Source organism: Eptesicus fuscus, chromosome 7 (assembly GCF_027574615.1).
Source record: "Eptesicus fuscus isolate TK198812 chromosome 7, DD_ASM_mEF_20220401, whole genome shotgun sequence".
NCBI classification, from domain to species: Eukaryota; Metazoa; Chordata; class Mammalia; order Chiroptera; family Vespertilionidae; genus Eptesicus; species Eptesicus fuscus.
The window spans coordinates 72,685,148-72,697,189 of NC_072479.1; the positions used below are offsets into that span (position 1 = coordinate 72,685,148).

Genomic DNA, 12,042 nt, shown 5'->3' on the forward strand with positions numbered 1-12,042 from the left:
CACTGATTTGCAGATGCTGAACCATCTTTCCATCCCTGGAATTAATCCCACTAAATCACGGTGTATGATCCTTTTAATGTACTGTTGAATTCAGTGTGCTACTATTATGTTGAGGACTTTTGCATCTATATTCATCAGAGATATTGGCTTGTAATTTTCTTTCTTGCAGAGTTCTTGTCTGGCTTTGGTGTCAGGTAATGCTGGCCTTGTAAAATGGATTTGAAAGTGTTCCCACCTCTTCTATATTTTGGAAAGGTTAGTATTAATTCTTGTTTAAATGTTCAGAATTCACCAATAAAGCTATTGGGTTCTGGACTTTACTTTGTTGGAAGGGTTTTGATTTGATTCAATCTTCCTACAAGTAATCAGTCTGTTCAGACTTTCTAATTCATCATGGTTCACTCACGGTAGTTTAAACGTTTGTAGGAATTTATTCATTTCTTCTACATTTTCCAATTTGTTGGTGTATAATTAATTATTCACAGTAGTCTTTTATGATCCTTTGTAGTTCTATGTTATCAGTTAAAATGTTTCCACTTTCATTTATAAATTTATTTTATTTGAGTCCTTTCTCTTTTGTTCTTGGTGAGTCTAACTTATGGCTTGGGTATTTTGTTTATCCTTTCAAAAAACCAGCTTTAGTTTCATTTATCTTTTCTATTGTCATTTTTAGTCTCTATTTCAATTCTTTCCACACTGATCTTTGTTATTTCCTTTCTTCTACTAACTTTGGGCTTAGTTGTCTTTCTTTTTCTAGTTCCTTAAGGTGTAAAGTTAGGTTATTTGAGATCTTTCTTGTTTCTTAATCTAGGCATTTATTGCTATAAACTTCCCTCTTAGGACTGCTTTTGCTAAATCTCATAAGGCTTGGTATGTTGTGTTTCCATTTTCATTTATCTCAATATATTTTTTCATTTCTCTTTTGATTTCTTCTTTGACCCACTATTTGTTCATGGCATGTTGTTTAATCTCCATGTAGTTGTGAATTTTCCAGTTTTCTTCTTGTAACTGATTTCTAGTTTCATACCACTATGGTCAGAGAAATTGCTTGATATGATTTCAGTCTTCTTAAGTTATTAAGACTTGTTTTGTGACCTAAAATGATCTATTCTGGAGAATCTTTCATGTGCATTTGAGGAGAAAGTATATTCAGCTGCTGTTGAATGGCGTGTTCCATAAATGTTATATCCACCTGATCTAATGTGTAGTTTAAGTCCATCATTTCCTTATTTTCTTCTGTCTGGATGACCTATCTGTTGTTGAAAGTAGAGTAGTGAAGTCCCCTACTATTATTGTATTGCAATAATAGTAGTTCTGTTAATATTGCTTTATATATTTAGGTGCTCCAATGTTGGGTGCATAAATATTTACAAACATTGTATACTCTTGATGAATCAACCCCTTTATCATTAGAAATGAGATTCTTAATTTCGTGTTCAAAGTCAATTATGTTACAAAATAACCACTTACCTTTAAGAGCTTCACAATGCTTTTTAATTGCTACAGGAGTCAAATGCAAAAAATTGGGGATCTAAAGTAGAGAAATTTAAAGGACAAATTAGCCAACTGTCTTAAAACAGGAAAAAAGACAATTTGCTCATACAACTAAATTATAAGCTCAACAAGCTTTATCATAAATAAAATGAGGTAGTTTCTTACAATATTAATTGTCACAGGTGTTGTGAATTCAAGAAATAAATTCCTGCCTTAGCCAGTTTGGCTCAGTGGTGAGAGTGTTGGCCTGTGGACTGAAGGATCTCGGGTTCAATTCTGGTCAAGGGCATGTACCTCCGCTGCAGGTTCAATCCCCGGCCCAGGTCAGGGCACGTGCAAGAGAACCAACGGATGTGTCTCACAATGATGTTTCTCTCTATCTCTCCCTCTCCCTTCCACTCTCTAAAAATCAATGAAAAAAAATATCCTCAGGTGAAGATTAACCAACAATAACAAAAAAGAAATTCCTTGAAATATAGATTCAGTACCAAGTATTTTAAAATGACAAGAGGGAAAAAAAATAACATCATTTATATAGTATTCTTCCTGCCATGAATCTACAGGTGTACATATTTCCCTTATAGAACTGAAAGGACACAGATTATTATTTAATCATCCTAATTCCCCGGGATTAAATAGCACTGTGATACATTTTCCAATTTGTACTTAATAGACATTTTAGAACTGAATGAATAAATGAAGCTAGCAAACCTTAACCCAGTGATGGGCAACCTTTTGAGCTTGGTGTGTCAAACTTTGCCAAAAAACTGAGCATAACTCGGGTAGTGTGTCACTTTGAGGAAAAAACAGTATTTCGCAAATGTTTCATCCTCGGCATGCGGCCGCCTCAGCGGCCGCGTGTCATCAGAAATGGCTACGTGTATCAGTGCTAACACGCCTGTCATAGGTTCGCCATCACTGCCTTAACCGAACAATTTAATTAAGTTGGAAATATATACTATATGATGATCTATTAAGAGCCCACCTAATCATTCACAGGGCCAATTAGAACTTCAGGAAAAGTCAGAGATTTAATTCCTTCAAATAAATAAATACATTTACTATATATTTCTTAAATAATGTTAAGCAATTTAAGAGAAATTTTAGTTAAACAGACTCATTTGGAAAGAAAGATCTGAACAAGCAGAAAGTTACTCCAAACATTATGCACAGAATCTTAAGTATTGATCAGAAAATGTTTATTTTAATCAAGAGAAAATAGTCAATGAAAATTGGGACTATGGAGTAGGTGGCTTCATTTTTCTATACTTGTATTTTTGAAACAAAAAAATATAATCTTAAAATCATAAAGAAAAAAGTAACAGCTAATGCTTACATAACATTTATATATGTACTGTTCTATGCATTTTGCATATATTAGCTCAGTTAATAAACTTATCTAATGTCACTGACTAGAAATGAACCACTTCATTGGATGAAGTATACAGGTGATTCTTTTTTTAATATATTTTATTGATTTTTTACGGAGAGGAAAGGAGAGGATAGAGAGTTAGAAACATCGATGAGAGAGAAACATCGATCAGCTGCCTCCTGCACACCCCCTATTGGGGATGTGCCCACAACCAAGGTACATGCCCTTGACCGGAATCGAACCTGGGATCCTTTCAGTCCGCAGGCCGACGCTCTATCCACTGAGCCAAACAGGCTTTGGCAACAGGTGATTCTTAAAAGGGATGGCATACATTAAATGTTTGGATTCCTATGTTTATTAAAATGCCATTCACAGCCAGTAGCATTATTACAAACATATTGCTACCCTCTCTCAGCAATGATTATTTTCCGAAGACTTTTCTTTAAACTAAGTTCACTTCTCTTTCATTAGAAGGAAACATTTGTTTCTGCAATGTTTGTTTTCTTAAAACATTCCCATTTCCAAATTTCATTTACCCCTGCCTTCAGTAGCAGATAACCCCTTCTCCATATTACCATCTCATTTTTCACCATCATCTTTCATCAAACTTTTTTTTGTTTTTTAAAGACTCTCATTTAATGGGAAAGTATGTTGATGATAATTCCATGGCATGTAAAAGGAAACCATCTAAAATATGCATTCCCAGACTAAGCATACTTATATTTTCTTTAAAAACTTAGTTTTTTGAAAGGTACAATACAGAAAAGATACAATCTATACTAATAAAAGGGTAATATGCTAATTAGACCAGACCTCTTCCAGTCAAAGCCACGGTGGCAGAGGCCAAGGCAGAGGCAGTTAGGGGTGATCAGGCTGGCAGGGGAGCGGTTAGGAGCCAGCAGTCCCGGATTGCAAAAGGGATGTCCGACTGCCAGTTTAGGCCCGTGGGATCGGGCCTAAACTGGCAGTCGGACATCACCCAAGGGGTCCCAGATTGGAGAGGGTGCAGGCTGGGCTGAGGGACCCCCTCCCCCCATGCATGAGTTTTGTGCACTGGGCCCTAGTAGAAAAGAAAAAGCCAAAGGGAAACCATAGGACTAATTAATGGCATTCTTTTTTTTATTTTTAATCCTCACCTGAGGATATTTTTCCATTGCTTTTTAGAGGGAATGGAAGGAAGGGGGAGGGGAGAGAGAGAGAGAGAGAGAGAGAGAGAGAGAGAGAGAGAGAGAGAGAGAGAGAAACATTAATGTGAGAGAGATAAATCTATTGGTTGCCTCCTGTACCCACCCCAACCTGGGGCCAAGGATCCAGCCTGCAGCCAGCAACTGAGGTACACACCCTTGACCGGAATTGAACCCAGAATCCTTCAGTCTGTGGGCTGACACTCTATCCACTGAACCAAACCAGCTAGGGCAGTTACATTCTTAAATGCCTAGGATTCTTTTGAGGTTTTTTGTTGTTGTTGTTGTTTTACCACAGATAATCAAAATATAGCATTCATTATTACCTGAGAAAAATTTTTAAATCAATTTAAACCCAGCTGGTGTGGCTCAGTGGTTGAGAGTTGACCCATGCACCAAGAGGTCACTGGTTTGATTCCTGACCAGGGCACATGCCCAGGTTGTGGGTTTGATCCCCAGTGGGAGGCTGAAGTTCCTCTCTCATCAATGCTTCTATCTCTCTCTCCCTCTCCCTCCTCTCTAAAATCAATAAAAACTTATTTTTTAAAAATAAAAAAAAACACAAGAAGCTGCTACACACTGAACCTTTAAGTATAAGAGGTGTAAGGGCAGTGGGAAGAGGATCTCTCTTTATTTGAACAGAGGTCTTAGCCAATGAATCAGTAACTTATCTTACCTTTAAAAGTTCTAGATTTCCCTCCTTTGCCATGGGCACCCCCATTTTTACTGGGTAACCCATTCGAACAGGAAGAGGTACTGCAGAGGGCTTAAATGGTGCTGCAACAGGGTAGACACTAGGCCAGTCCTGGTCAACAGCCATTTTCTCTGTCCTAGGAGGTAGTGCCTAAGAAACATAAAACAGTTTAATATTTTAAATATAAACACGTATTTTAATTTTAAAGCAAAAGAAAACATGCAATTAAGAGAAACACTAGCAGAATTGCAACCTAGGTAAAATCTGACCTCCCACAAAGTTGCTGCTGTTCAAATGAAAAATACCAAATCTACCTAAATATTTCTGTACTGTTTTCTCAAACTCTCTGGGGCAAGAGGGCTATCCCCTTTAATACGACTTCCATCACTAAAAGCGTATCTATCTTATTTATTTACATAGACTTACAGCAAAGTTTTTACATTTTATTTATGAAGGAGGTGAATAACAATATATTTTGAAATAATTTTTAAAACTCCTTTGATGAAGGTCAGTAGGTGACATTGAGAACTTGGAAATAAGTAAATTAAGGTTAAACTAAATGAATAAACACAAAAAGAAGAAATTATATACCTTCTAGGCCCAGGAAATAACTACATGATAGCTTAGTCAATCACAATCTCTCTCGATAGATAGATGATAGATAAAAGATAGATAGATAGATAAAAGCTTAATATGCAAAGTGTCCCCTGGGAGTTCAATTGCTCACTATGATGTGTGCTGACCACCAGGGGGCATCATGGAACAAAGAGAGGCCCCAGCAGGCAGGCGCTAGGGACCCTACTCGTGTACGAATGTCATGCACTGGGCCTCTAGTATATAATATACTCAATATAAGGGGATGATCAGCACATGGTTTAAAGAGGCAAAATTTGGCAATACCCACCTAAGCAATACAAGTGTAGCATGTCCTGAACCAAGCAATATTCCTATGAAAATGACTACATTAGACAATTATAATTTGATGCCATTTAATGTCCAACTAATATGCCTTTGTTTTTACTCCATGCCAGGTAACTTTATAATTTAGATTCCTCCACAGAGATGCCCACAGAGTGAGAACAAACTAGTAATATTCATGCATATATCCCAGGCTACATGACTGTTACAAGCATCGTCAGAAATAATTCTATATTCTGGTTTAGGTACTTATTTCCTGGGAATATGTGGGAGAGTCCATCTCTCAAAGATGATCCATTCTCAGGGTACTGACAAAGACCAGACCAAGACTAGAGTCAAGACTGTGGTAGTCACCAAGTGAACATCCCCTTATGAACCTTTCTTGGGATGTACCCTCCTGCCTCATCGTGAATGTCTTCCTCACTTTAGAACTTGAGAAACCATTAAGAGAGTATATATTAGAGTATGTTAATTGTTCACCTTTCTTCTTGGTGGCCTTTCCAACCTGGATGTTCTTTCTGCTGTACCTAAAAGACAACACAATAGTTACAGATAATTTTATAACATAGATTTATTCAACTGATCGTGTTCCCATGATCTGAATACAATTTAAAGTATTCCATAACAAAGAAACAATAATCCATTTTCTGTAAGCTCAGAGACTAAAATCATCTTAATGAAAATGAAATGTCAGAAATAGTTAAAAAAATTCCAGTTATTATAATATAATATGAAATCATCATATGAAGAAAAACTTTCAATTAATTCTAAGGTTCATAGTCAAATAAACTCACTTCCCCAAGTTAAAATATCTAGTTAGAAATAAGTATTTTGTGTCTTTAAAGATAAATATTTGAAAGGTTCTAATTTTAAGTATACCTGCTCATATTTGGAATTATTCTGGTCTTCCTATCAACAACAACAAAAAGAAAATCATTAAATTTTTCCTTTTCTTTTAAATATTAGAACTGCCAATGCTACAATAACAAAAATCATAGCCATTCCTAGTAAATCACATAACTGTAGAAGAGGGAAGATTACTCACATACAATATACACCTTTTAAAATATTATCTTATGCCTCTCTAAATAACTGTTTTGCTATTCTAAAATAATAATAGCTGTATTTATTGAGCACTTTCACATGCCAGATGCTGTGCTAAATGCTTTTCATTACCTCATTTAATCTTATTCTTCACAAGAACTGTAAGTACTATCATTATCCTTATCTAGAAGTCATGTATGGCCAAGAAAACTAAGGACCAAGAGTTGTGAGATTAGCACAGCACACAAGACTCTTCAGACTCTGAACCTCACATCATTCTTCACATCTCTAGCCTCATTCCCCTTCACAAGGCCCCACAACTACACGGAACTTCCCTTCAGCCTTTCTGAATTTTATGTTCTCTGCCTAGAATATGCTTCCCTCCCATCTGCTGGACTTCTGTCCCCTTCCACCTCCCCACCTCATTTCATGTAACAAATGCTTATTCATCCCTCAGTGGTATTTCGTTTATTCCTTCAAAAGTTTTAGAGTGATATTGTGTACTAGAAATTAGGAAGGCAGCAAAGAACAAGAGAAACAAAGTTCTTACTCCCACAAAATGGAGAGTCTATCAAAATAAGACAACTATTGCACAAGTAATTTCAATAAATAATCAATGATAAATATTAATGGAAACATACAGCAGGGGACCAAACCTAGTCAAATAGTTGGGGAAGAAGAAGTTCCCTGAAGAAGTTGACTTTAAGCTAAAAGTCAAGGATGAACAGGAGGTAGCCCTGGGAACCGGCAAGTGAGAAAAAATGTTCTAGAGAAAGGGAAGATGGAAAATCAAAGTAAACAAATTTATTATGGTTGAAACTTCAGAGCAGAACAGAGAGTGCACTGAGAAAAAGAGACTGGAGATATTTGATAGACATCTCAGATATAACACACCATTGGCAGAGCTCCAGATTTTCTTCTTCCAGTCTTCCCAGTCCCTGTAAGTGGTATTGCCATTCATCCAATTATTCAGGACAAAAATCTAACATGCTTCCTGGAGACTGTTCCTCAAGCCCCATATCAAATCCACCAATAAGTCCCATTAGCTCTACCTTCAAAATGTGTCCCAAATTCAACCACAACAACCTATCTACTCCACAATTACCTCAATCCAAATCACCATCATCTCATTTGTACTACAGCAACTTCCAAACTGGTCTGCTGAGTTCCACTCTTTCCCTCCTAAAGTTGGTTCTCCACACAGCATCATTTCCCTGCTTAACACCTTCCAGTGTGATCCCCAACTTAAAATACAAGCCATGCCAAATGCCTATAAGCCTTTACAAGATCAGGCCATTACTTCCCTTTCTTATACTAGAACTCTCCTCTTTGCTCACTTAGCTCCAGCCATGCTGACCTTTTTTCTGTTCCTTGACCACACCCATAAGCTTATTCTCACTTCTGGGCCTCTGCACTTGCAATTCCCTGTGCCAACAATGCTCTTTCCCCATCTCAGCATGGACCTGGGCTCTGCTCAACTGTCACTTCCCCAAGGAGGTGAGGTCTTTCCAGACAGACTATCTTATCCGACCCTATAGTCACTACTCCTCCAATTCATCATTCTCAACATCCTGCTTTATTTTTCTTCAAAGCACTAATCACTACCTTACATTGTACTGACATTGTTTATCTATTTATAGTCTGACTTCCCTCAAAGTGTGTAAACTTGAAGAGGTAAAGGACTTTTGCTCTATCCTGGTATCTAGAATATCGCCTAGCACACAGTAGGAATCAAGCATTTATAGAATAAATGAAAAATTAAAAAGACGTGTTAAGCCCCAACCGGTTTGGCTCAGTGGATAGAGAGTTGGCCTGTGGACTGAAGGGTCCCAGGTTTGATTCCGGTCAAGGGCATGTACCTTGGTTGCCGGCACATCCCCAGGAGGGGGTGTGCAGGAGGCAGCTGATCAGATGTTTCTCTCTCATCGATGTTTCTAACTATCCCTCTCCCTTCTTCTCTGTAAAAAAAAAAAAAATCAATGAAATATATTTTTAAAAACCGACGTGTTAAGACTATTAAGGGCTAATATAATACATTGAGGAATTTATCTTAAAGCAATGAGAACTGCCTGTAGATTTTTGAATAAGCGAGTGGCAAGATAAGATTTGCTATTTGAACACCTCACTCTGGCCTTTGCGAGAATTCAATGTAGGGAGCAACAGCGGAAATAGTAAAGGAAAGTAGTGTAGGTGTAGAAGTGAGAGATGGTGGCCTCGACTGGGCTGTGAGTGGAATTAAGATCAGAGATCTTCGGGAAGGCAGCGCGGATAGCACCAGGTGTAACTGGACAGAGCTTTTCTCCCTTCCCGCGGGCTCCTCCCCAATGCTCCTACATAACCCCATTCTCGCTTCTTTTTAGGCACCTCACACTGAACAGTCTGCGTTACCAAGTGTCCTTTTCACTCGATTCCTCCAGGGCGATCCCTGCTATCTCTGAGTGAAGGTCACCTCAATGTCTGTTTGAATGAAGGTCATCCCATTTGGCGGCATGGCTAGGCCTGGAATTCAGAGCTGCAGTTTGTCCTGGGTCAGCTATCTGCTTCCCTAACACTCGAGAAAACCGAGGTTCAGCACTCCCTGGAAACGTTACCGAGCACAGTCCCTAGCGACCTGTGCCGGCGACCGTGGGGCGGGCACCAAAGCGCGCGGGTCCCGGGAGGGAGGGAGGGAGGGGCAGGCTGGTGGCGCCCAGAGGCCCCAGCGCAGAAATCCGCGGCTAGGAATGGGGCGACACCCGGGCAGCGGGCAGACCCACAGGCACGGCTTTCCCACCAGGCGAGCCACGGCCAGGGGCCAGGGGAGCAGGGACAGGGACACCCCGGCCTCCCCCGGGCGGCGCAGGTTCCACCTCGGCGGCCTTCACGGGTCCGATGTTCCGCCCTCTCCACCCCCCCCGCCCCCTGGCCCCAGAGACGGACGCGACGCGGCAGACACTCACGCGGGCTTGCATTCCTGGGGAGAGTGGTCGGAGACACTGCGGTGGAGAAGGCACGCAGGGTCCTGGCCCCCGGCTGCAGGCACAGCCACGCGGGGAGCGACGCGGCCGCCATGGCTGCGAAGACGGCAAGCCGGGCAGGACAAGCGCGATCCCGCTCTTGGGGGCAGGCCTGAGGCCGCTACTGCGCATGCTCGGGCAGGACACGCGCGCTCCCGTTGGTCAGGGGGCAGGCCTGAGGCCGCTACCGCGCATGCTCGCCCGCTTTGCCCCGCCCCTGGGCTGCAGAAACAGGATACACGTGGGCCTGGGAAATCAGGGCCAGAGTCAAAAGTGCACCACAGGAAAGAGAAAAAAAGTCATGAAAAGGAAGCAAAACGCTTAAAAAATATATCGAAGCTGTCAGTCCAAAGACAATTGCAAATAATGGTCATAAGGGATGGGATAAATGTCGCTCACAGAGGGCAGGTGTGGTCTGGGTGGGACCTCATATGGCCCGGGTCTGCCCTAGAGCCCTGCTCTTTTGCAATCGCTGCTTTTCTACAGGTTCTTGCATTAAAGAATGTGTTCAGCTAGTGCAAGTGACACATTCCAAGGGGAGAGGCAGTATCTGATAGTTAAAAGGATACTGGACGAGGACAGTGGGGGGGGGGGTTAGGGGGGACGAGGGTCTGGGATGGGGTGGGAACCAGGTGGAGGGGAGCTATGGGGTGGGGGGGAGGAACATCTGTAATAATCTGAACAATAAAGATTTTTTTAAAAAAGGATACTTGACTTTAAAACTTGGTTTCACCATTTCTAGGCTGTGTGAGCCTAATATAGTTAATATAGACCAGTGATGGTGAACCTATGACACGTGTGTCAGCACTGACCCGCGTAGCCATTTCTGATGACACGCTGAGGCGGCTGCATGCCGAGGATGAAACATTTGCGAAATAATGTTTTTTCCTCAAAGTGACACACTACCCGAGTTATGCTCAGTTTTTTGGCGAAGTTTGACACACCAAGCTCAAAAGGTTGCCCATCACTGATATAGACAAACATCTGGGTACAATATTGGCGTACAATGAGTATTATGTCCGCATTGGATGTAACTGTTTTCAGTGATTTGGTTAGCTCGTTTGTAGATCAGTTTAGGATTACAAAAAGTCAGTATTCATCAGGACTTGGAAGATAATGGTCATTTTTTTTCATGAGATTTGTTTTGTTTTGTTTTGTTTTTTTTACCCTAAAATGAATTAAATACAACCCTTAATAAAATTATTCCCTATTTTGCCCTGGCCCGCTTGGCTCAGTGGATAGAGAATTAGCCTGCGGACTGAAGGTCCCAGGTTCTATTCTGGCCAAGGGCACATGCCTGGGTTTCGGGTTCGATCCCCAGTAGGGGGCGTGCAGGAGGCAGCCAATCAATGATTCTCTCTCATCATGGATGTTTCTATCTCTCTCCTTCTTCCTTCCTCTCTGAAATCAATAAAGAAATATACTAAAAAAAATAAAATTATTCCCTTTTTTTTCAGCTGGTATGTATAATATTTAATCAAAGTACAAAATTATAATAAGAACAACATGGAACAAACACAACTGACTCTTGGTAAGCATACAACCGGTGGAGCAGAAGTATGCAGGTGTCCCAGGGTATTCTACCTATGAGCATTCAGTGCGCATGGGCATCAATCAGTATGTGATGGGAGTGGGGTTGAGGTGGGAGTGGGGGGAATAGCATGATAGGGACAAGTATTTGTTGACGTGTGTGTGTGTGTGTTGTGTGTTGTGTGTGTGTGTGTTTTGTTAATCCTCACCCGAGGAGGATAGCAACTGAGGTATGTGCCCTTGACCTGAATCCAACCGGGACCCTTCAGTCCTCTGGCCAATGCTCTACCCCAGTGGTTGGCAAACTCATTAGTCAACAGAGCCAAATATCAACAGTACAACGATTGAAATTTCTTTTGAGAGCCAAATTTTTTAAAATTAAACTTCTTTTAACACACTTCTTCAAAATAGACTCGCCCAGGCCATGGTATTTTGTGGAAGAGTCAAACTCAAGGGGCCAAAGAGCCACATGTGGCTCACAAGCCATAGTTTGCCAACCACTGCTCTACCCAGTGAGCCAAATTAGCTAGGACAGGGAGAAGTATTTGTAATAATCACCATTCTCCTCTCTTCTGGCCTCTTACTATCCATTATTGTTCCAAAGCAGAAGTATTAGATGTATTAGTTTTCTAGAGCCGCTGTAACAAATACCACAAACTGGGTGACTTAAAACAACAGAGATTTATACTCTCACAGTTCTAGAGGCTAGAACTTCAAAATCCAGGTGTAGGCAGGGTTGGTGGTTCCTTCTGGAAGTTCAGAGGGAGAATCTGTCTATGCCCCTCTCCTAGCTTCTGATGATTGTTGGCA

The 12,042-nt window shown here is 40.7% G+C and overlaps 1 protein-coding gene across 4 annotated transcripts in view; it reads right to left on the bottom strand.

Annotated features, from left to right (window-relative positions):
- MRPS35 (mitochondrial ribosomal protein S35) overlaps positions 1-9,811 on the bottom strand; it is a 32,433-nt gene extending 22,622 nt beyond the window's left edge. For 2 of the 4 annotated variants that reach the window (XM_028144103.2, XM_028144101.2), the window contains exons 1-4: positions 9,646-9,811; positions 6,143-6,189; positions 4,727-4,894; positions 1,471-1,531 (exon numbers count right to left, since the gene is read on the bottom strand). In XM_028144103.2, the coding sequence (XP_027999904.2) occupies positions 1,471-1,531; positions 4,727-4,894; positions 6,143-6,189; positions 9,646-9,757 (388 nt within the window). In that variant the 5' untranslated portion in view covers positions 9,758-9,811. Of the gene's footprint in view, positions 1-1,470; positions 1,532-4,726; positions 4,895-6,142; positions 6,190-7,347; positions 7,464-9,645 lie in introns of those variants that run through there. The other 2 variants (XM_054719188.1, XM_054719189.1) reach the window with 2 other exon arrangements.
- Positions 9,812-12,042: the final 2,231 nt, after the last annotated feature.